Source organism: Thamnophis elegans, chromosome 1, assembly GCF_009769535.1.
Source record: "Thamnophis elegans isolate rThaEle1 chromosome 1, rThaEle1.pri, whole genome shotgun sequence".
NCBI classification, from domain to species: domain Eukaryota; kingdom Metazoa; phylum Chordata; class Lepidosauria; order Squamata; family Colubridae; genus Thamnophis; species Thamnophis elegans.
The window spans coordinates 92,242,417-92,267,961 of NC_045541.1; the positions used below are offsets into that span (position 1 = coordinate 92,242,417).

The following is a 25,545-nucleotide window of genomic DNA, read 5'->3' on the forward strand; positions in this document are numbered from 1 at the left end:
AATTCTGGGAGGTATTGGTTGTGTACCAAGGGTGCTTTTGGTTGTGTGCTACATGTGACAACAATCTTTCAGATTCTTCATATGTCTGGGCTGTGGGGTAGGATGGCAAGGCAGAAGCATTTTCTTATCAAGCAAATCATCCAAACCTCGCTACATTTTGTACAAACCCACATGTCTGACAAAAAACATGTGGGAAAATATGTTATAGCCTGATGAGACCAAGGTTGAACTTTTTGGTCATAATTCCAAAAAGTATGTTAGATGCAAAAATAACATTGCCTATTACCAAAACTATACTATACCCATAGTCAAGCATGGTGGTGACAGCATTATGCTTTGAGGCTGTTTTTCTTCAGCTGGAACTAAGGCTTTAGTCAAGGTAAAGGGAATTATGAACAATTCCAACTATCAGTTAATTTGGCACAAAACCTTCAGGTCACTGCTAAAAATGTTGAAGATGAAGAGGAATTTCATCTTTTAACATTACAACAACCCAAAGTATACTTTCAAATCAACAACTTTCAAAACAGAGTGACTTCATCAGAAGAAGATCAAAGTTTTGGAATGGCCCAAACAGAGGCCGGACCTGAATCTAATTGAAAATTTGTGCACTGGAAATGCCCTCTGATAGATTTGGAATGTTTTTCAAGTAGGACTGGATAAAGATTCCCAAGGCAAGATGTGTCATGCGGATAAGCTCCTACCCCAAAAGACTGAACACTGTCATAAAATCAAAAGATGCTTCAATAAAGCATTAGTTTAAGGGTGTGCATCATTATGCATCATTATTCTAATTTTTATTTCCTCACTTAAAAGATTTCAGCTGAATTGTACAGCTTATTATATTGAATGTGGGAAAAAATCTGAAGTGATTTATCTTTTTTTTTTACATCTCAAAAACCTGGCATTTTAAGAGGGCTGTGTGGACTTTCTATACCTACTGTACCATAAATCTAGCCATGTCCTTATGAAAGCTAATTATTTTAATGCTTTCTTTTGAAGGAGAAAGAGATTTTTCTGGTTGCAGCATGGAAACGATATAATGTATCAACTGCTAGATAATAATTTAAATGCTATTTATCTTTTTTAAAAAACTAGCTGTTTTGCAATATATATTTATATTAAATAAAATTATAAGTTTAATATATTTTAATCTAATCTAATAATTATAATAAATAAAAATAAGTCACAAAAATAGAGCTGAAAATATTTTTTTTGGCATAGATTGATAATATTTTCTAATTCCATTTTCTTATAAGATAGTTTCAATAAATAAACTATGAATTTTATATGGTCAGTGCAGAAGTCAACAATGTAGAACATGATGTAAGATATTTATTGTTAAACATCTTGCAAATTGTTGTGAATATAAAGAGCCTGTCATTTATTCATGCTTGTTCTTTTCTGCCACTTCTTTTCTTCACTATACTTTTGTAAGTCACAGAAAAAGCCTCTCCCTAAAACTGAGATGTTTCAATGGGAAGGGGGAATTCCAGAAACAGTTTATATTATCAAAGCTCCACATGTTCTAAGTGCCTCTAACTGACTTCCAACTTCAAAATTTTCCTTAGGGTCCCTAATCCCCAGATGAACATCTTCCATTTATTTAATATCTAGCTCTAGATTCATTACTGTATATTTTCCTGATTAAGAAAAGACATCTGAAAGGTATGTTTGGCAGAGCTTGATATAAGAAGAAAGTACTTATTAGTAAACAGATGCTACTTTGTTGAAAGAGATATCATACAACCTAATACAATCACTAATGTAATTTGATCTTTGTACTCTATGTTCCTCTGGTCATGATAGTTACCAATTTTCTATCTGGATTTAGTTATACTTTAACTGCTTTTGTAAGCTTCTCTTTCTTTAAGAACTAATTTTGATTGTTGATGATTTGGAATATATCTTAAAACAAATGTATCAATCCATATTATACAAAGATTTTTCTTTATATTATAAACTACTTAAACTAGTAATTACTAGATTAGGTTTATAGGAGTAGAAAGTGGGAAGATACTGGATTATGTAAAGAATATACATAAATTATTTTCTAAAAATTGTTTTAGAAATACTAGCAATATTTTGACTGTTAAATGTTTTTTAAAAAAAACCTATGATTCTAAATTTGCTCATTTTATTCTATCTTAATTATCTGACATGACTTGTAAAGAATTTTCCTGAAAGGTAGGCTACCAAAATAATAAATCTATTACCTTTACAATACAGTACTGTACAAATAGAAGCATAGATAAAAGAGGGGAGGGAAAGGAAATTGTTTGTCTTTTAGACAAAGATCTTTTTTACATTTCTAATCCACTCACAAATCCCAGCAACAGAGTTGTGAGAAGCTGAGTAGTGAGAATGTGAGCAGCTGCTGTTATTAGAACTAAAAAGTCTGACTAGTGCCTGAGACTGAGAGACCACATGTTCGGCTGTCCTCTCATCTTGCCATCCTCACCAATTAACTATTAACACGGAGGGCTGGACACATGCTCTTGGGGGCTCTTTAACAGGCTTCTTGGAGACTGGAACAACTACACAGCAGGGCTCTGGGAACTGAGTAGTCTGTAATATAGGAAAACCTCAGACGCTTTGCTCTTCCTAATGACAGCTTGCTCTGCAATTTAAACACTCTATTAAGTTATGTCTTAACAGAGGAGGTCCTGGAAATTTAACTATTCCTAGAAACTCCTTAAGTTTCAGCCTATGGAATAAACAGATCACAATTATTAAAACAACTATTCCTTATTCTTAGGTCTAGAAACAGAAAGACAACATATGAGATTACAAAGCCAAACCACCAACATAGTGGAGAACAAAACAAAAACAAAACAAAATCAGAATCAAGTGATCATCTTTTGATAGAGGGGACTGGTTTCATAAAATTTGATTGTTCATTAAATTGGTAGATTCCCAAATAATCTCTGTTTAGAAAAAAAAATATTTTGTGTCTTTTATTTGATAAAAAATAATTCCTAGAAAATAAATTATTAAAGGCACATCACAAATGCAGCACCACCTTTCATTTTCCCTATTTCCTTATCCTTGGCCATCCCATGCAGCTGATCTAATATCATTCCTTAGAAGGCCTTTGCTTTCTGCAATGGTCATTTGAAGAAAGCAGAAAGTTCCACTGCAGGGTGGAATTACACTACCGTATATACTCGAGTATAGGCCGACCCGAATATAAGCCGAGGCACCCAATTTTACCACAAAAAACTGGAAAAGTTATTGACTCGAGTATAAGCCTAGGGTGGGAAATGCAGCAGCTACCGGTAAATTTCAAAAATAAAAATAGATACCAATAATGTTTTTGAATATTTATTTCAAAGAAAAACAGTAAACTAGCGGTGTATTCAATGAAATACTTCACTCACCTCATGATGCTGATGTCCCGCTGTGATGATGATGTCCCGTGCAGCCGCGGGAGTGATGTCCCGCCTCCTATGACACACGGCACAGTGATTCCTATCATTGGATCACTGTACCAGAGGAGGTGGGACATCGCTATGTGGCTGCTTGCCATAACAAGAAGGAGGTGGGACATCGTTGCAGAGCGGCAGGAGGGGGAGGAAGGGGAATCGTAAGACAGCCCTGCATTACATTAGAACGTGAGGAGGGGGGATGGTGCGGTGCGCGCTGCGCGGCAAACTGACACAGAGGGAGGGGAAACTCACAGGGGCACTGGGCCATTCACGAGTGTCACCCAGCGGCATGGCCCCGCCCCTTTTTCTCCTCCATTTCGGGCAAATTTTTCACTGACTCGAGTATAAGCCGAGGCGGCTTTTTTCAGCCCAAAAAGTGGGCTGAAAAACTAGGCTTATACTCGAGTATATACAGTAATAATTCTCTTTATTGAATATTCATTAATAATCATTATGAAGTACTAGAGCCGTGATGGCGAACCTATGGCACGTGTGCCACAGGTGGCTCTCAGAGTCATGTTTGGTGGCATGCCAGCTGATCTTTTGCCCTTCTGGAGGGCCGTAGGAGGCTGTTTTCACTCTCCCCAAGCTTCAGGGAAGCCTCTGGAGGTTGAGGAGGGTGAAAAACGGTCCCAACGGGCAAACTGGAAGTTTGGAAATGATCCGTTTCTGGCTTCCGGGGGAGGTTGTTTTCGTCCTCCCCAGGCTTCAGAAAAGCCTCCGGAGCCTGGGGAGGGGTCGTTTGCACATGCGTGGGGGTGTGTGTCACGCACACATGTGCAGGTGGGTGGGAAGGTTTTAATTGGTGTTGATACACCGCAAGAAAAAGGTTCACCATCACTGTACTAGAGAATGTTATAAAAAAACCCACTTTAATTTGTCTGTATGAAATAAAAAGGAAATTCAAAATTATCTGCTAAGAAAAGAAAATGGTCACAACAAAGTAGGGCAATGGCTCTCAACTTTTTCTTCTCCATGGATCCCCTTTAAATACCTTTTGTGGCCACTGACCATGGCACAGATTCCCAAGATGTAACTCAAGATTTAAATCATAACATTTCTTCAAGACTTCACAGACCTCTGATGATGACATCACACCCCCAGTGGTCCACGGACCACAGACTGAGAATCACTGAAGTAGGATATTGAATCATATTTCTCTAGCATGTTCTGATTACTAATAATCAGTATCTTGTGTATCTAACATGATTGATTATAGTAACTGGATTAAACCTACCTGGATCAGATGAGTTGGAACAGTGATGATGCAGACAGATAATGATGTTCTCAGGAGGCCACGTAGAGCATACATAAATCTGGTGAGGCTGTACAGATTTTCTGGATTTTCAGTACAACAGATATCATCACCCCATAATACTGAACCAAGGCCCTGAATTCCTATTCTCAACACATTCCTTTGTTTTTTCTATCAAGTATGAAAAAAAGAAAGGATTTTAGTGGAAACTGAAACTTCAAGATGAAAAAACTAACTTGGAGGCAATTTGTTATTTTATATGCAATGAAGAAAAAGTAACTTCTGAGTTAAGAAATATAAAAGCAAAACAAACAAAAAAAAACCCTTTCCAGCTGGCCAATTTAAGCATACTAATAGTATCTAAATAAAAATAGTTTTGAGAAAAAAAAACACATTTGGAATGTTTTTGGAGATACAGATACTTATTACAGGTGTCTGTCTGGTGTAATCTAAAAATGTGAATAACTGTGCTTGAAGTGACTATAAATAATTCTATCAATATATTGATTTAATAAAAAAATGGTACTGAATATTACCTTGTGATTTGTTTCAGTTAAAAGAATAAAAGGAAGAAATTGCTTCTGGAAGTTAATTAATCCAACATTTAGTTATGGACTAGAAGACCTCCAAGATCCCTTCCAACTCTGTTAGTTTCTAATTAAACAATCAATTGTTTATTCATTTAATTATATTTGGTTTTGATTACACACATATATATACACACACAAACACACAAGCCAGCAGTGGGCTCCTGCTGTCGGGACTGCTAGCGTGAGGTGAGTCAGTGCAAAAGAGAACCTCCCAAAATGTGACCTGGTGCCTTTTTTGGTGGCAAAAAAAAACAAAAAAAAACCGAGTCTTATTTTGGGGGAAACATGGTATATTATATAATTATATTTGATTTTTATTACTCAAGATAGGCAACCATATAAATCTTCTAAATAAATGAACATTTATAAATAAATATTACCTATTTTGTTTTTGTCTAGACTGCCTATTTCTGTGGGTTTTAAGTGTTTTAAATTTAATCTCTTTGGATTTTGTAAACTACCTAAAGACTCCAAAAGTGCATATCATAATAAATTAAAATTAACTGAGTCTTTGAATCAGTTAAATATAACATAGTCTGAACAGTTATACTAGTTTTCTAGATTAACCAGTAAAGGAAAAAAGGGAACTACGACAAATGGTTTTTTTTAACAAAATAAGAAACACTTTTGATGTTTACCACATAGTGTATAACATAATTTTAATAATTAAAATATGTCTCTTTTTTAAAAAAGGCAAGCAACTAAAGTAATGAAATTATAGATTTCATTTTTCTCTTCATAATGCTAATAGGTTTGATGTGGAATATACAGATCATGATTTTTAACCTTACTTTTTTGACAGTGTTACTGTATTGAGCACATTTCATGAAAAGGCATGATACAAAGTTAATAAATAAAATAAATTTAATAGAAGAAAACATATTCCTTATTCCCTCCCAATTTTCATCTATTTATCTTTATACACACATATGGAGAAGAGAGTTTATGCATAAATAAAATATTTCATTTTTAGTTTAATATTTTATATTGATTGTGAACCGCTAAAGGAGAACTGTTACAGTATCCTCAAAAGTGAGGTATACTGTAAATGTAATAAGTAATAAATAATACATTACAAATCTCTCTAGAGATGATATTTTTTGAAGTTGATCTTCAATCAAACATAGATAAACTTTAAAATATATTGCTGCTAGTGGGCTTTAACAGAGTTTACATGGGACAAAATGTCCAGTCGCAAGAAATTTGAAAGTTCTTTAATTCATTTGAATTGGTCTTGTCCATTTTGATTTCAAGTAAATACATATGGAAGAAATGTAGTTAAGGATTTCAGTGTAATGTTGAATTATATTCCTAAAACATGTAATTTTTCATCTCACCTTGAGTTCTGAGGCTGGGGTATGTCAAAGAAGATAATCCTATACAAGTGGAAAGAAACTCCTGAATTTAAGGAATGGAACCAGGCTAAGAGTATGTTTTCTATTTTTTAAGTTTTTTCTTCTGAAATTCAGATGATACAGTACATGGTTTAGATAAAGCTTAACAGCGGAATTAACTGAAGTATAAATATTTATATATCTAATTAAATGTGGGGAGGGGAGGTTGGTTATATATATATATCTATCTATCTTTGTATGGAATAATCACTATTTGACACAGATCCTTTTCTTTTTGTATTTCTTCTGTATTTCACTATTTTAGTAAACAAGATTTCAAAAACAACACACTGCTTAATCATTAGCTTGGAGTTTGCTTACCACTTAAGTATGGCGTAACAACACTCGGGCATCTCACTTCACCACAAGTCCAAGGTATGATTGGTGTAGCATAGAAACAGCCTGAGGACCACTATTTTTATAACTTTTGCTTGTCTCAACATTCTTAAACCAAGAGGAGGCTACAATGGCTACATATTGGCTGTTTCCTTTTTAAATTTCAGGAAGGCTTTTAGTCATAAGTGAGCCCCTTCTCACTGTATTCATTTAATGGGTTAGTACTCTGGCTTTATTTTATTTTGAATCTGCTGTTTTGCTGCCATTTGTAATATTTTCCTGTTCTTTTACAACAGGGCTGTCAAACTCTCAGCTCTAGGTCAGATGCGTCATGTGCCGGTCACGCCCATGCCCGGTTTAGCAAAAGGGGGAAAAGCCATGGTACGTCACGTGCACGTTTGACATCCCTGTTTTACAATATCAGCATTTAGTTCTTAGTTGTCCTTAAATACTATTAAGTTTGATATAATGAATATTGTTTTCTCTTTTCTTAAAAAACTCATACAATGGCCTGCTCTTTTTACCTATAAGTGGTTTCATCCACTTGTGATATTTAAAAATAATGAGAGACCATACTTAAATACTATTTTTATCTCTTTTGCAGTATCAAGGGAAAACAAACAAACCTACCTCTTTCTCAGAAACATCTTATTTGCTACCGGCTGTCAGAATTTTCCTGTTGCTTTGGTGCAATTGCTTCTAATACTCTATGAATTTCTGCTTCCAAAGGACCTGTCATCATGTTTGGAGGAACAGCTCAACATACTGTACTAGGAGAACTGTTACAACATGCCTGTTGCTATGGCAACCAAAGCAGAGGTGCCTATCAGGGACCAATTTACTTATCCAGAAGGGCACTTCTACTTCTAAAGAAAAAATCTGCTTACCCATAAAGCTATGTATAAGCTGAGAATTAAATTAAATAGGAAAATTCTTCTTGACAAGTACAAAAATAAATAAATAAAACCAGAAAAAGAATGTAGAATTGTAAGGAGAAATTGATCAGAGGTTCAACTGCTGGTGTTTTGCATTATCATATTTCTAAGAGAATGAGATAGTAAAGTTAATCCTTTATGCACTAAACATTTGTATTTTTTCCAAACCACAAATATACAGTATATAAATGAAAAATGTATCATTAAGTCTCTCATAAATTGTCATCAAAAAAACAATTGTGAAACTGTTATCAGTGCTTGGAATCAAACGTATTTGTTGCTGAATCATCCATTCAGACATTATAAAAATGTGCATCTTATATGCTTGTAAATATCTGAAGTAAGTTTAATACCTGAAAAGTGGACCCATTGTATCCTTGTTGACAAATGACTTTCTGAATAGAATGAAGCAGTCTGGTATAAGTGCATGCCTTTTTACTAAAGAGAGAGCCAGAATATTTTATTTAATATATTTTTTATTAGCTGAAACATTCAAACATTCAATCTTACAAATGAGATAAGAAGTAAATGTCTTTAATCAAGTTAATTAACAAATGCTCAGTGTGGCAGCATTTTAAATTCCTGTAAGCCGCCTTGATCATGTATGAATATAAATTTCTTAAAATAAAATAATAAATATAAAACAACTATTCTGGTTGTTTTTAGTCCCTGTCTTTCCAGCACTTTAGTTCATCAATGAGCCGCAGGGAGCTACTTTAATAAACCAAGTGAATCCTTGTCATTATTAATCTGACTAGGCCTATCTAAATCTACTAGACCTAGAAGATAGATGAATAGCTGATAGTCCATGTGCCTACCCCAGCCTCATTTCTGCAATTCCCACAGCACTTCCAAATTTCAGTAAAGTTATCACAATAACTCCTGGAGGATTACATATTGTGTATTAGCTATGCTTGTGGAAGTACTATTCCTTTCAGACATAAAGGTGGGAACTCGCTAGATCTGAAGGGAGTTTTGAAACTCACAGGGTTTTCCGCATGCAGATCTCCTCAGCCTTTATTTTATTATTCTGGCTCCAACTGCTGTTGTTATAGAACCAGGTAGCTAAAAAATCAGGTGAAGGCAACTTGACTTTTTAATGGTTAAGATAACTGAGATGAAAAAAAAATACAAATGACACACTTTATTAATTAAATTTATATGCCTTATCTCCCTGATGAGGTGACTCTGAGTGGTTTACAGATCAGTCTGTAAATCATGTTGTCCATGAATGTTTTTCCTCACATCTCAATAGTTGTAATTCCATTAATTCAAAGCATTCATCCCCACCAAAAATGCAGCATTTAATGTAGCTTCCGGAAAGCAAATTATCCACAAGACATATATCTCTTTCCTTTAGAACAAGTATCTCTGCTATAATCAGTTCTTTTCTTTCTCTCCACATAATTCCTATTCCTTCCTTCCTTTCCATATATCATACTTATATACTGATACTGGATGGAGGACTCTAAAATAAAAGTATTTCCAACAATTAGACTCTGTCTATAATATGTTTATAGGGTTTTTCTCATTTTTAATTTGTTGTCTAACAGTGAGTCAACTCTTTAAAGTAGGCTATAGCAAATAGTACAGTTGACTAGTAAGGAAACTTAACTATATTAGTATTTTGTGGGCACAGAGAGAAAATTCTGGTGAGGTCCAAGAGTATCTATCAATAAATTAACAAGAGTAAATTATTTTCAAACCCTGGTTTTTATGCAATTAAGAGGTGTAGTCAACATATAGTGAAAATACTGGCAAACTGTGAAGTGTTTACTTATGTTCCTGGCCAGTCAACATATTTTTATAATTAGCCTTCTTTTCTGCCCAAGAATTGTGAACTCACCATGACTTTTCATCAATATCCAAGCTTGCTTCTTCAGGAATGAAAAAACCATTCCAATTAATATTTTGGATTAGTTCTGGAGCCATTGTTTTAGATAAATCAAAGTAGTGTCCAAATTTTGAAAAGGGTATATGGGTTACCTGTGAAAACATACAATGAATGTTATTCTCTGAATAATACATAGCACATAATATACAAATATTTTAAATGCCAAAGTATCTAGTGACATCTAATTGTTAGGGTTTATGATGAATCTCGGTAATCAAAGCCATCTACAGGTAGTCCTTGTTTTACAACAGTTCATTTAACCACTCGGGCAATAAAGGTCGTAAAATCAGGCAAAATTCAATTAAATGTCTCATTTAATAACATACATTTTGGGCTTAATTGGGGTCATAAATTGAGGACTACCTGTACTATTGAATCTATTCATGTTTGTAGGCATTTGTTTATGCACAGCTCTCTTGAGGTCCCACTACAACATTTCAATTGGTTTGAGGTCTGGACTTTGACCGGGCCATTGCAACACCTTGATTCTTTTCTTTTTCAGCCATTCTATTGTAGATTTGCTGATGTGTTTGGGATTATTATTGTGTTGCATGGCCCAATGTCGTCCAAGCTTTAGTTGTTGGATGGATAGTTTCACATTTGACTATAGAATACTTTGGTATATAGAAGAATTCATGGTTGACCCAATGACTGCAATGTATCCAGGTCCTGTGCCTGCAAAACAAGCCCAAATCACCACCACTGTGCTTGACAGTTGGTATGAGATGTTTGTTCTATGCTGTGTTTGGTTTTCGTGCATTATGCATTGTGCACAAAACATTTCCATTTTGGTATCATCTATCCAAAGGACAGTATTCCAGAAGTCTTGTGATTTGTTCACATGCAACTTTGCAAATCTAATATGTGCTACCATATTCTTTTTAGAGAAAAGAGGATTTCTCCTGGGCCACCCTTCCAAACAAACCATACTTGTTCAGTCTTTTTCTAACTGTACTGTCATGAACTTTACTGCTAACTGAAGCTAACTGAAGCCTGAGATTTAACTCTTGGAATTTTTGCAGTTTATCTGAGCATTGCATGTTCTGACCTTGGGGTGAATTTGCTGGGACGTCCACTCCTGGGAAGATTGGAAACTGTCTTTAATTTTTGGCACTTGTGAATAAACTTCCCAGGGGTGAAATTCAGCAGGTTTTAGAGAACCAGTAGCAGAAATTTTGAGTAGTTCAGAGAATTGGCAAATACCACCTCCGGCTGGCCCCAGAGTGGGTTGGGAATGGAGATTTTGCAATATCCTTCCCCCAGGAGTGGGGAGGGAAAGGGGATTTTGCAGTAGTCTTCCCCTGCCACGCCCACAAAGCCACGCCCACAAAACCGGTAGAAATTTTTTTTGAATTTCACCACCAAGATTTTTTTGAATCTTCCTCACTATAGAATGATGGACTTTAAATTGTTTAGAAATGGCCTTATAACACTTCCCAAATTGATGGGCAGCAACAATTGTTGCTCTAAGATCATTGTTGATATCTTTTCTCTTTGCCATTAAGTTAACACCCATCCCAATGCTGGAAACCAGAAAACTTCTAAAACTTTGGCTTTTATAGAGGTAGTCACACTTGCTGATGAAAAATTGATCAAGGGCACTTGATTAGCAGCAGCTGGCTGCTACTGAGACTTCTTACCGATGGAAGCTATAAGGTTTTTCACACATGTTTTCCCCATTTTGGCTTTCTTTTTGTAAAATAAATGATGAAATGATGTCATGTGTTGCTGTTCATCTGAGGTTACATTTACCTACTTTTAAGAACAGTGAAGACTAGATGATTTTTACTATGTCCTGCTATGTAAAACTATAGAACTCAAAAAGAGGACGTATTTTCTTTTTACATAACTATATATGTATATTAATCTACAACATTGGATTTAGGACCTGGCTAGCTGAAGAATCCCCTCTCTCCCACTGTCTTTGTTAATAAGATCTGACAGAATGGGCATGCTCTAGGTCAGGGGTGTCAAACTCATGTCGTTATGGTGGTGTCATGTGACGTATCCAGACTTCCCCCCCTTCACTAAACCGTGTGTGGGCATTGGCAGCACCTGATACATGTGGCTCATGGGCCAGGAGTTTGACAGCCCTGCTCTAGGTTCTATCTTTAAAACTGTTGCTGCTCTCAGGAGTAATACACCTCACATAGCCCCAACCTTGCTGTATTTTAGATAAACCTTGAAGACCTGGCTCCTTTCCTACAAGAATAATAGTCTTCTGAATGAATTATATGAATGTATAGGGTATGTGGATCCATGGGCTATCATATTTTCCCCCCATTATTGTATTGTGCTCTAATTTGTATGAGGGCCAGAATTGTTATGCATTGAACAGACTTATACATTTGATTGGTAAATAAATATTTTAATTCTTTACTAATTCTTATCATTCAAGTAAGATACAACCTGAGTAATTTTATGTCCCAACTTTCTAACATAACCATCACTAACACATTTATTCCTCTTGAATCATAGATAGTAAATGAAGGCTTTCCAGTAACAATGAACTAGAATCTCCTCAACCAACTCCCCAGCTGAGGAAGGATTTCCCCAATTATCAAATGTACATGTCTATTACTATAGGATAACATTATAAAGCTGTAGATATATTGCAAAAATCACATCAACCCTGCTTCAGTGGACAGTTTACTCTTCTCAACACACATGCACTTTGCTGTTAGCTTGACAGAACCAATCACCCATTTCAAAGAGTAAGAATCTTCCCTGTAGAAGAGTAAAACCTCTCAGTGTTTCAATAAAACAGTTATAAAATTAGGCCAGAATCCTTACTCTCAAATACACAATTGCTGTTGATAATATTAAAACCGATTATGTGATTGTTACTAAAATGGTTCTTAATCACATCTTGATATTTATATATACACAACTTCAAGTATATTTATAGGCTTCAGCTTATGTTAGCTGAACAAACTTTTCTTTGCACAATGGGATCCCCCCCCCCCGTTCTCCTCCACCTGCATCTGATCTGGAACAAAAAAACAAAAATAAGAGAAGGTGGACTTGCCTGGGTTGCTGCAGAAAGAAGGAACTGATACTGTTAAATGCTGCCTTATCTAGATATGTTATTTAAAGCATTGAGCTGATGATGTTACATAGTGTGGTAATGACACGTCTGAAAAAAAACCATCTAGGTCAGAGAGCACCAAGGATTCCACATTTAAAACATTACATTGCTCTTCAGCCAAAATGTCTCCGTAATGACCAACAAGACTTAATCTAAAAGAAATGGGATAAAAACGAAACAAGGTTGGGAAAGACCAGGAAAGCAAACAAATGCAGAAATAAATTCTTAAAATAGTAGCATTTACAAGAAATAAAAAAGAAAATTGTTTGCGGAAACTAGTCTTTCAGAGAAATTGAAGGAAAAGGCTCCCCTTCCGACACAGTCTGTTGGAATATCATACCTTTATAAAAGTGCTTGATTATTCACAGTATAATAGGGGATATGTATACTCATAACAGAATTAAGAATGTACTTTTGCTTTGTAATGTATTATATTTTAATTTGTAAAATGAATTGCAAAGCAGTACATGTTATGAACAATATTCAGATTTCTCTTTTAAGAATTAGTGAGATATCCCATTGAAGAGATATATTAATGGAATTTCTAAGGAACCCTCCACTACACATCTTGTATTCTTATACTAATATTTTTCTAACAAATGGGAACAATGATGGCTATTACCTTACACATAACGTGAAAAAAGTTTCCGTTAATTAATTAGCAGTTTCTTCATATGATTATAATTTTTTAAAAGGTTGATATTGTACAGAATAATAATAAACAGTTATAGTAGCTTTCGCTTTAAATTAAAGAGGTTTGGAGTGTGGGAGGGGAAAGAGTATAGGGTTTGACAGAGTTTAGTATTTTACAATATTGCTTATTCGGCATATGTCTTTTAATTTCTCCCACCTACTGTGTGTGGGGTGGATAGGAAGGTTATTCATATATAAAGAACACCAAATATTTGTATAATTAATTTTGGAAATCCTGTTTGTGTTAAATACTTACATTTGTTATGGATTTTAAAAAATAGCAAATAAAAATTGAAAATTGTATTTTTAAAATCAGAATAACTGAAGAAGCTAATTATTGCTTAATTAAAAGAATATAAAACTTAGTATTTTTAAAAAAGACAAATATAATCATAAAATTATTTTTAAATTTACTATTCGTATTTTAGGACAGAGTATTAGATATTAAAAATTACTTGAATACCATAGTAGATGTTTTTTGATTTTTAGCTATTATAGTAAATATGGTCATATGATAGACCAATTCTAAATACTAAGCAAACTAAAACCAAATATCTGCCTCCTGAAAAATAAATCACAAGTTCCAATTTATTTAGTTTTCGACTTCTCAAAGCAATTTAAACAAGGGCTGTTCTTTGCCCTATAATCTATTCTTTATCCGGATTACTGATAGAATGTTTTTACTGCAATCTCTGCCAGAGCTCATCTTTTTATTGTGTAAGCCCAAACCCCCTTAATGTTTTAGAAAGGCCTTGACTAACTGAACTTTGATCTGATGTCTTCATTGAGAAAAGCTCCAGGTTGCCCATTTCAGATGCAAATCCTTACTGAGGCCCAAGAGAATTCAGTAAGAACAGCAAAAAAGAAGAAACAAGAATTTTCCAGGATCCCCTTTGAGAATCCTGGGGAACACTGGTGTCCCTAATCCATACAATTGCATGGATTAAGGTAGGTGATAACCTTTCTTGATTTTAAAGAAAGAGCACAGTGCCTACAACTGCATGGAGACCTAGGATTTGGCTGCAATAAAACACTAGGTAATAAAAGCCTGTCTATGTTAGAAGCCAATGAATAGACTTCAATGTACCACATTCCCAAAACTAGTGGGGAAGCTTGCAAAAAGCCCACCTGAATCAAGTAAGCATGAATAATCTTTCTTAGTGGCAGCATGACCACAGAGGCTGCAAAAAAGGAAGAAAATACATTTCTTTTAAGTGTAAGATAATTTAGTTTAAGAATAAATAGGGTTTTATCAACTACCATGCACAAGGAGAAATAAACTACAACACCAAGGAACAGAATATGCCTTTGTAGTCCTGCCTGCTATTAATGTTTCTGATTGCAATACTAATGTGCTAGAAATACTCAGTTTTAGGATGAATCAAGGCATAAAATTGATTTCATGCTGTGACAGTTTATATATTGCCCTAAGAATATAAGAGGTTCATTCATTAAAAAAGGGGGGAAGAAAAGAGATAAAGTGGCACGTGAAAACTGTGCTTGTTATAAACATATCAATCTTTTAAACTTGAATTTCACATGTTTAGCCAATTATAGAAAATAGCTAAACTGCCTCCCAAATTTTTTGACTTTGCAGCTCAAACTGTGTATATGTAACAAGAATTGTTAAATTACAATTAAGAAATCCTGTTTAAAGCTTTAAAAGGTTTAAACTTTAAAGTAACAGGAGATAATATTACTAGGAGAAATTTCCTCACCAGTACCTTCGATCATCACTATATGTCACATACTATTTAATTGTCCCAAATGATCTTTTAGGGAAGAAGATAACAATAGCAGAGTTGGAAGGGACTTTCAAGGTCTTCTAGTCCAACTCAAGTAGGACTACTGCTCAAGTAGGAGACCCTATAACATTTCAGATAAATGACTACCCAACCTCTAGTGATAGAGCACCCACAACCTCTGGAGGCATGCCGTTCTACTGGTTAATAGATCTCAGTATTGGGAAATTTTTCTCCTTAGTTCTAGGTTGAATCTCTCTTTGATAAGTTTCCATCCATTTCTTCTTGTCCTGCCTTCAGATACTTTGGAGAATAGGTTGACTCCCTCTTCCTTGTGATAGCCCCTCAGTTATTGGGAAACTGTTATTATGTCACTTCTAGTTGTTCTCGTCAATAGACTGAGTTCCTGTAACCGTTTTTTATATGACTTAGCTTCAATTTCCCAGACATCTCTTTCTAGAGTCTCAATATCTTTTGTATATAGTGGTGACCAAAACTGGATGCAGTTATTTCAAAACATTATAAAGCGGTACCAACACATCACGTGATCTTGATTCTATCCCTCTGTTGATATAGCCTAAGACTGTGTTGGCTTTTTTGGCAGCTGCAGCACACTACTGGGTCATATCTAAGTAGCTGTTCACTAGGTTCATTCAAGTTCTCTTAAAATAATAAAACTATGTAAAACTATCCAAATTATTTTATCAGTGATGCTTATTTATAAATATGACAAAGATGTTGATGATTTAATCATTTTTAACTAAGCAAAAAATGAACAGGAGAGCAAAAAGGGACTTAGAACACACAATTTCTCCCAGATATAGTGTGATGAGCAGGCACAATCAGAGGCAGGCAGTAATTCATAGAACCTGGCTCTGTGCCATATTGGGCTTTATAGATAAATTGCACCAGAAATTTGTTGGAAGCCAGTATAGCTCATAAAGCAATGAAGTTACATGTAATATGTTCAAAACTGCCTAGCTCTGGCTGTCTCACTTCTGTATGTTCTTCAAGGGCAGATGCATGTGGGGTGTACTATAAACATCCAAAGAGGAGGTAACTGAAATATAAGTGATCTGATCTAAAATTGTGATCTGATCTAAAACAATTTACAAAAAATGGATTTGTGCAAAATTTTCTTAAGCTATAGCTGGCACTTGCTCAGAATTCAAGCAGGAATTCTGAGACCAAAAGGATCCCCCAAATGTCCATCAATTTTGTCTGAGGTAATGCTACTTCATTCAAAGTGAAAAATCATTACATACCGGGAGTCCAAATCTCACAGCCACTCATGTGTTGCTAAGGCTGAGCTAAAGGCTACTGTTCTCTATTCAGATCCCACTGTCTCTAACAGTGGGAAAGAACCTTGACAGCAGTACTTGGTTGGTAGGGTAGAGAAGTGTAATTGAGTATCATCAGCATATTGATGCTATTTTATCCTATTTTGAAAGATGATCTTGCTCAGCAGTATAATGTTGATGTTGAACACTGAATGAGAAGGCAATTCAACCCAGAGGCAAAATTCAGAATAGCGGTTTAGGGCTAGATCTTTTTCTCCAAAAGAATGTCTGTAACCAGCTCCAAAGGAAGGAGACGTGGGTAGTCCCCATACCCAAGCTCTTAGCTCAGTCCAGAAAACCCCCATAGTTTGGGGGTATCAAAAGACAATGAAAGGTTAAGGAGGCCAGGATGGATGTAGCCATGTAATCTGTTACAATAATCAGATAAACTTGCTAGAAGTCAAAATAGGTAGAAAATGGTAATGCAACACCTATCCACTCTAGATGACTTCAAATCATTGGGACCTGACAGATTACATCCCGGAGTTCTGAAGAAGCTGACAGACATGATCTCAGAACCACTGAACCATATGTTCCAAAGATTTCTGCATGTTTCAAAACACTGGGCAACTACCAGAGGACTGCTAAAGAGTTGATGTAGTTGCCATCTTCAGAAAAAGAAAAAAATAATAATCCAGAAACTACAAACTAATCAGCCTGACATCAATACCTGAAAAAAAAAATAACCAAGCAATGGATCTGCAAACAACTAGAAACAAGCAAAGCTGTTACTAGAAGCCAATATGAGCTTGTCAAAAATTCTTTGACAAAGTGAAATGCTGTGGACTTAGTATACTTGGACTTCAGTAAGGCATTTGGCAAAATGGATCACAATCTACTGTTCGTAAGATAGAAAAATGTGGGATAGACATCACCATCAGATGGATTCATAACTGTTTGATTAACTGTACTCAATGTATAGTCCTCAATGGAACTACTTCTACATGGAGGAAAGCATGCAGGGGAGTACCCTAAGGTTCTATGTCAGGCTCAGTACTCTTCAACGTTTTATAAATGCTTTAGATGAGAGGATGAAAGGGGAATTCATCAAATTTGCAACACCAAGCTATGGAGAATAGCCAACACTTTAGAAAATAGGTTCAGGGTACAGGAGGATATTAACTGATTTGAATACCAGGCCCTATCCAACAAAATACTGGTGGTACAAATGTAAGGTTTACACTTAGGCAAGAAAAATCCAAATGCACAGGTATAGAATAGTAGTACCTGTCTCAACAGGAATAACTGTGAGAGGCTATCTAGGAGTCTTAATGGACAATCACTTAAATATAAACCAACTGCATGTAGCTGCTGCCAAAAAAGCAAATGCAGTCCTACATTGCATCAATAGAGGGATAGAATCAAAATCCCATGAAATCTTAGTACCGCTTTATACTGCCTTGGTAAGACAAACTTGGAATACTGTGTCCAATTTTGCTTACCAAAATACAAAAATAATATCGAGACTCTAGAAAGAGTGCAGAGGAGGGCAACAAATATATTAGGGGTTTGAAGTAAAACATATGAGGAATGGTTGCAAGAACTTGGGTATATCTAGTCTAACGAAGAGAGATATAGGGGTAACATGATAGCGGTCTTCCAATATCTGAGGGTTATTAGGCTATTAGAAGGCAGATTAAAAAGTAATGGATGGAAACTTTTCGAAGAGAGATCAAACCTAGAACTAAGGAGAAATTTCTTGACAGTGAGAACTATTAATCAGTGGAATGGCTTACCTCCAGAAGTTGTGCTGTTCTATCACTAGAGATTTTTAAGGATTGGATAACATTTGTCTGAAATTTCATAGGTCTCCTGCTTGAGCAGGGGGTTGGACTACAAGACCTCCAAGGTCCCTTACAACTTTGTTATTCTGTTTCCTCCAAGACACTTTGGAACTGAAGGCTAACTTCACGAAAAGGATAAACCACAATGTCTTTAAGAGTTGGGGGAACTACCCTCAAAGAAGCATTTACCACTGCAGTACCTCTAATAAAGGATAATAACATTGATTATCTGTGATTCTCTCATTATATTTGTTTTAAATGCTAACTGTATTTGGTGTTATTTTGTATTGGAGTAATGACAGTTATTGGCTCTACAAAATATCCTTTGAACTTTGTCCTATAAGATGATCAGAGGATGCAGGGGAAGTGATGCTGCTTCAACAAAATGTAGTAGAAGACGGTGACAGGAAGCTAGACACCAATAAAAAGTAGTCTACAAAATATACGCAAAACAAACAAAAACAAACATAGACATAAGGATTTGTGTGTACAAAGTGTTTTTGTATGTCTGTGTGTCTACCTAAAACAAAGAAAGACCAAAGAAAAGGCCAAATCAAATGCAATACATTGAATTGAATTATCACTACCTTAATGTTTCCAACTGTCTTTCAGTTCAAGTTTTTGATCTTGAAGCATTCGGGACAAATTAAAATAGTGCTCCAATCACTTAGCATTATATTTTGCCATAGACTAAAATATATACAAAAAAATAATTAATTCAAAAGGATGCAAAACATTTGAATTTGCCCATTTTGGCTGCTCTTTATGCATCTGAAAAACAATATAATTTAGAGTGATTAAATATGGATGGAAACTGGAATAGTAAGAAAAGGAATAGATACTAGGCCAGAGATACACACCACTTTCGCATATGCATTTTTACATTGGTATGCAACTTTGTAACTCATAGAGCATTGCCCTTAAGAATTTCATTGATCTTTGGGAGTAATGTAGGCTATGGAAAGAAGGGTTTTAAAAAGGTCTTGCTTGAAGTTTTTATTCTAGCTGAACAAGGTGAAAAGGTTGAAACAGCTAGAGAATGAGAGGAAGAAAGAGGATGGGAAAACAATGTTATAAAGTAATGTACATTCAGAGATAAGGCCTGCAAGGTCATTTGGGAACTGCAATTAATTTGCTATTTAATCTTCCAGACAGAGGTTCATGAGTAAACGCTAGGATTGTACCCATCAAAAGCCATATTAATAATGCAGAGATTATATAATTGTCCTTACAGGCTGTTTTTGATGTTTTATCACGTACAGATCATTTCTTTGATAGAAAAGCATAGTCAACTTTGTGCAGCCTCATAGAACATTAAACATGCCAAGTCATATAAAACTACTTTGTCTTATTTCAATTTTATTTTTTAGAATAAAACTGAATCTGATTTACATCAGTATAATAAAACCAATAAAGCAAAATGGGAAGTTTATAGGAGAGTGCTGCATTAATGTATATTCTTTAGTTTAAATATTTGATTATCATTTTTTTTGTAAAACTCTGTTATGTTTTAAGAGAATAATTAAATCCTGACTCTTTATGGAAACCCTGGAGGGACCCAGTATAAATGAAATTATTTGGTCATTTCTGCATTGCCGCTACAAAGCTTCATTTTAAATGTTCTAAAACACAAACTTTTAGTGAAAACTTTATTTCCTTCTTGCTATTCTCAGTGCCTAATGTGTAACTCTTGCCATTTCTAGGTCACTATCAGAGATGCCCCTTCTACATCAGGGAAAGAACAACAACAACAAATCCATAGTTGGGAATGAGGAAAGTATTATTAATGGGCACCCTAAGAACTACAGTTAGAGTCATGCTCTCTAACTAAAAACACTCATCTTATACAAAATATTCATTCTTTACACATACTGTATGTCTTATGATTCAATCCTCATCCATTTTATTTATGACTAAATTACCTAAACACACTATTTTTTTTTAAAAAAATGTCATTTTGTATTCAGCATCTTCATTTGTTACTCTTTAATTATTAAATGTACCTCCCCTAGCTTTACCTCACATACTTCTTGAATACCCCATGGCACTAGAATACAATTTATTTCTGTTTCTCCTCACAAATATTCCAACTTCTTTATAATAAAGAGGGCAGAAACATGCTCTTATAGAGTTTTGCTTTTTTTAGAAAATATTTTTCTTGCAACAGATCATCCTACACAGTGGTGGGTTCCGGATACCGTTGCAACTGGTACGCTGCAATGGGGCCCGTTAACCACCACACGTACTTACCGCCCGCGACGTTCCAGCTGCTCGGCAGAGCATCATGCAGGTGCCCTACGCTCCGTGCATGTGTGCAAAAGCACCGATCGGCTCAAATAGCGGTAAGGAGAGTGGGCGGGTAGGCGGGCCCTCTGGAGCACCATACCAGGACGGTACCTCCCAGCAGGCACCAGTACACACATACTGGGGCATACCAGTCGTACCCCACAACCGATCCTACACCACCCACTTATCATGCCATCATTTGCCCAACTATTTTTCTCCTTAATTTCCCCATCTTTTTTACAATAAATTCATTTATTTGATTCCTTTCCCCATTTATTTATAATTCCCAACAACTATGGTCTTGCATATAATAATGTTGAATTCTTATTGCATCATACAATCCATCCAGCATTCACTGAAAATAATTTGGGATCTCAGCCAACAATGTAGCATTAGCTGTATAAAAACTATATACATATTCATGGTCCCAATCAACATACATCTAATGTGACTACAAATATATCTTACACATTCATTGATCCATCTATTAACAACCAAGGAGATAGTATATATTCTTGTCTAATTTTCTGTCCAATCTTGAACAATTTTGTAAGCATTTAATTTATTCTATACTTTATTATTAACATTCAGTAACCAATCTTCAGCTCCATATTCATGGAAAACATTTTATAATTCAATCTTATCTTTTCTTTATCCTCATTTTTTGCAGCAATCATTTTAATGCTTTCCCCCCTTATTCCAACAAGGATTATTTTTTCATACTTCCAATTGTATACTTCCACAGACTTCCATGGAACTCTATAACATGTCTTTCCACTCTGTTTTAAATGGCTTCAACTTCATCTATCCTTATATTGATCTTTAATTCATTCTTTTGACATATTAAGATACAGATTAGATTAGTAGATTAGAGTCAGCATACCATTTAGTTTATTTTGATCTCTGCTCTTGGTTTTTGTGAGTACTACAGGTCAACTTCAACAATGTTATATTAAACAACTTTCAACAACTTCTACACTAAAAGCACATGTGCACTGTCAATTTTTATTGAAAAGGTTTGGATAAGAGGTGAAATCTACTTACCTTCACTACTGGTTCGCAAATGTGAACGTGCTTTCTACCTAATATAAATTGCGTGTCACAGCTGAACATTGGAAATACCGGTTCCCCTGAACCGGTAGCATTTTTTTTACTACCGGTTTGGGCAAACAGGTAGCATTTCACCCCTGGTTTGGATTGATTCCCCCTCCCCTATTATTTCACTGTAATATTCAAAGTCAACATTTCCTCTCAATCCATGAACAAAATAATAGTTTGGATAGCAAAACTAAACTGATCCAAAGCCAACACCAATTCACAGAATATTTTTAAGATTGTTCAAAGAACATTCATTAAAAACAAGTTTTAGAATGCTCTACACTGGCATCATATCCCTCAAGTAAAATGTTCAGAGATTATTCAAACATTGTTTTATGTTTGTTAATGTAGAATTTCTCTTTAAAATCTTGAAGGTTTACAATAACATTTGAAATATTATTTACCTCCTGCTTCGGTTTGTTCTGGTAACGCCAGGCTATTCTCATGGACTCCTGAGAATCTTGCGTTGACTTCATAGTGATTACTTCTTCCATTTCCTTGTCAGAGAGATTCGGCAAAGGACATGGAAGTTCCTGAATTAAAACAATATTTTACAGAAATATTTAAAATAAAGTAAGATTAATGATTAATCTATTATGTAGCAAAGATAAGTGATAATAGCATCATAAAAGTACTTGTTTAATATTTTCAGGAGAAAAAAGATGAAATCTACAGGCATGATGGAGAAGCAAAAGTTTTTCTTATATTCAAAAATGGAATATTGGAATATGACTTCAGTATTAAGGAAGATCATTACATTGTGGCTAAGTAATTTGTAAGAATTGTGATAAGAAGTTGGTAATAGAAAAAAACCCCAACATGATCTTCCCCAGATTATCTCCTAATCATACCTTTTGATTGAGTAATTAGATTAATTACTTCTATTTATGCTGGTGGTGTACTTTATCTTGATTTCAGCAGCTCAGTTGATAATATAATCTAATATATTTGGTAAAATATAATTTATTGCACTGTTAGACTATAATGTCATAGTTAACTGAAACACATATTCAAGGGGTGGTCATTAATTAGTTTCTCATTAGACTGAAAGAGGTTTTGAGTAGAGGATTGCAAAACCAATAGTTTTACAATATCTTTTATCAGTTACTTAAATGAAGCAGAGAAAATTATTATATTTCCATACAATAGAAAACTAGGAGAAATACGTAAGAAATAACACTTCAGAAGATAGTAGTACTATAATAATAATAATCCATAATATACAATAAAAAATTACCTGAAATGTAACAAAATAAGAAGTTCTATTTTTTGGGAGGCAGCAGAGGAATCAAACAAATGGGTATACAATGGGGTAGCTGATTTTAGTGTGAAATGGATTTTATATTATAAGGTAGTCAACGTAGCAGTACTAATGGACATATACAGCTTAACAGTACTTTACAGTCCTCTCTGTCCTCATTTTATTGACTTTGGAAGGTTGGAAGGCTGAGTCAACCTTGAGCCTGGTGAGATTCGAACTGCCAAATTACAGGCAGCTGGCAGTCAGCAGAAATAGCCTGCATTACTGCATTCTACCATGGCTCCTCATTAACTTAGTAAGAAATGGATAGGTCACAAGCTAAATGCAAGTCAGTGGTACTATACAACTGTAAAAGACTACAATATGATCTCAGCCTCAGTCTCCATTAATGGAATCACTATTCTCTGTAACATCATTCCCCCCAGAAGTTAGAATGCCCCCTACTCTAATACTCTTCCGGAAGGCGTTGAAGTCCTGGTTCTGCCAGCGGGCCTAAGGAACCCAGAGCGGGATGGAGCCCATTAAATGCTTTGTGTGATCTGCTGTCGCTGGGCTATGAGTGATTTTTGTTATATTGTACTATATTAATTTGCTTCTTTTTGTTAATTTTTATTGTTTTAAATGTAGTTTTATATTCTGTAAGCCACCCTCAGTTGCCATGGGTGAATAGGTTATTGGATATATAAATCCAATAATAAATAAATAAATAAATATTTATATATAACATTTTTCTAAAAGAAGCTCCTTAGACATTCCTGATGTACAAGTCAAATCCAAGTCAAGTCCAAATCCAAGTCAAATAAAATGTTTAAGATACACTAGATCAATTATAGTTCTTTTTAAAATGTTCAATATAATAATCATAACAAATAACAAGAAATTTATTTTATGTTGTATTTATATTGTATTGTTTAACTCTGCAAGCTACCCAGAATTGCATTTGCGAGATGAATAGCTGTATTAGTTGGAAGGGATTTAAAAGTGAAAAACATATCTTGAATTGGACCTGGAAGTAAACTGATAGCCAATGCAACTTGCAGAGCACACATAACTGCCCTGTACCAGTTGAAGCTTCCAGATCCTCTTCAATAGCAGCCCCATGCAGAGTGTGTAATGACAAGTAGTCCAATCTGGAGGCAACTAGGCAGGGGTGGGTTTCAACCGGTTCGCGGCGGTCCCCGGTTGGTCGGAACAGCGAAGGGCCCACCCGCCCGCCCTCACCGGTCTTTGAAGGCTTCTGCGCTTCCACACAGGCGCATGGCACATACAGCACCTGCGTGATTCTCCGCGAGCAGCTGGATGGCACATACAGCGCCTGTGCGAGTCTCCGTGAGCAGCTGGAGCATCGCGCGGGCGCTAAGACGCATGCGTGAACTGCGCAGGTGCACGAGGACGCCGCCGGCCCCGTTCCAACCGAACCGGTTGGAACGGGATTAGCAACCCACCCCTGCAACTAGGATATGAGTGACTGTGAGCAGAGCCACAGGTGCACAACTACATCTTGCAAAAGGTGCACAACTACAAAGCTGTGCAAAGGACCCTCCTAGGCATGACTGCTGCTCATCAACGAGGAGTTGTGAAACTAGGAGGACCTTCAAATTGCATAGCAGGTCTACCTGAGACATTGCAACCATACAGAATTTAGCATATTGCTATAACTGAAAACAAAAGTCAATTTGGCATAGTGGTTAAGGCATCAGGCTAAAAACCAGGAAACTGAATTCTAGCCTTGCCTTAGGCACAAAGCCAGCTAGATGACTTTGGACCAATCACATTCTTTCAGCCCTAGGAAGGAGGAAATGGCACTTCTGAAAAACTTGACAAGAAAACTGCAGGCACCCCAAGAATTGGACATGATTGAATGGAAGAAAAAAATAGTGGAGAAATCAGAGAGTATGGTAGAACATATTCCAAAAGTTATAAAACTTATTACAAAATACAAAGTAACACTATGTTGAAAAATAATCAATAGTGAATATAATAATCAAATTAATGCTGTTTTGAAGTATATTGAAAATTATGTATTTAACTACCTAAATGTATATATCTAAGAGCTAAAACTGTGTAAGTGCTACAGTAAATATCCTGAAGCATTTTGCAAATACTTTTAAGCTTAGCAGTTTTATAGCAATGTAGACAGGTTGTTGCTGTTGCTTTTTTTAATGACATTGTTGAAAGAAATTCTACCTACTGGGCCCTAATTTGTTAACCAAAAAAAAAAAAAAGTGCTGAGACTTTGCAGCTGACGAAGTGTTGTGCTAATAGGCATCCCTGTCTATTATGTGTGTGAGATAATGTGCTGCATGTTTTCTGAATGCTTAGTGTCTGCCTAATGGATCTGGTATCCCATTTCTATGGCAGGAGTTGCCCAAGTGCAATTAGCATGCTAGAGTGTACTGTTACAAGGCATCCAATCTCAGT

At 35.5% G+C, this 25,545-nt stretch overlaps 1 protein-coding gene across 2 annotated transcripts in view; it reads right to left on the reverse strand.

The window, feature by feature from the left end:
• ELP4 (elongator acetyltransferase complex subunit 4) overlaps window positions 1–25,545 on the reverse strand; it is a 139,265-nt gene that overhangs the window by 69,354 nt on the left and 44,366 nt on the right. For both annotated transcript variants that reach the window (XM_032224210.1, XM_032224218.1), the window contains exons 4-7: window positions 22,268–22,396; window positions 9,785–9,924; window positions 8,292–8,376; window positions 4,666–4,854 (exon numbers count right to left, since the gene is read on the reverse strand). In XM_032224210.1, the coding sequence (XP_032080101.1) occupies window positions 4,666–4,854; window positions 8,292–8,376; window positions 9,785–9,924; window positions 22,268–22,396 (543 nt within the window). The remainder of the gene's footprint in view (window positions 1–4,665; window positions 4,855–8,291; window positions 8,377–9,784; window positions 9,925–22,267; window positions 22,397–25,545) is intronic.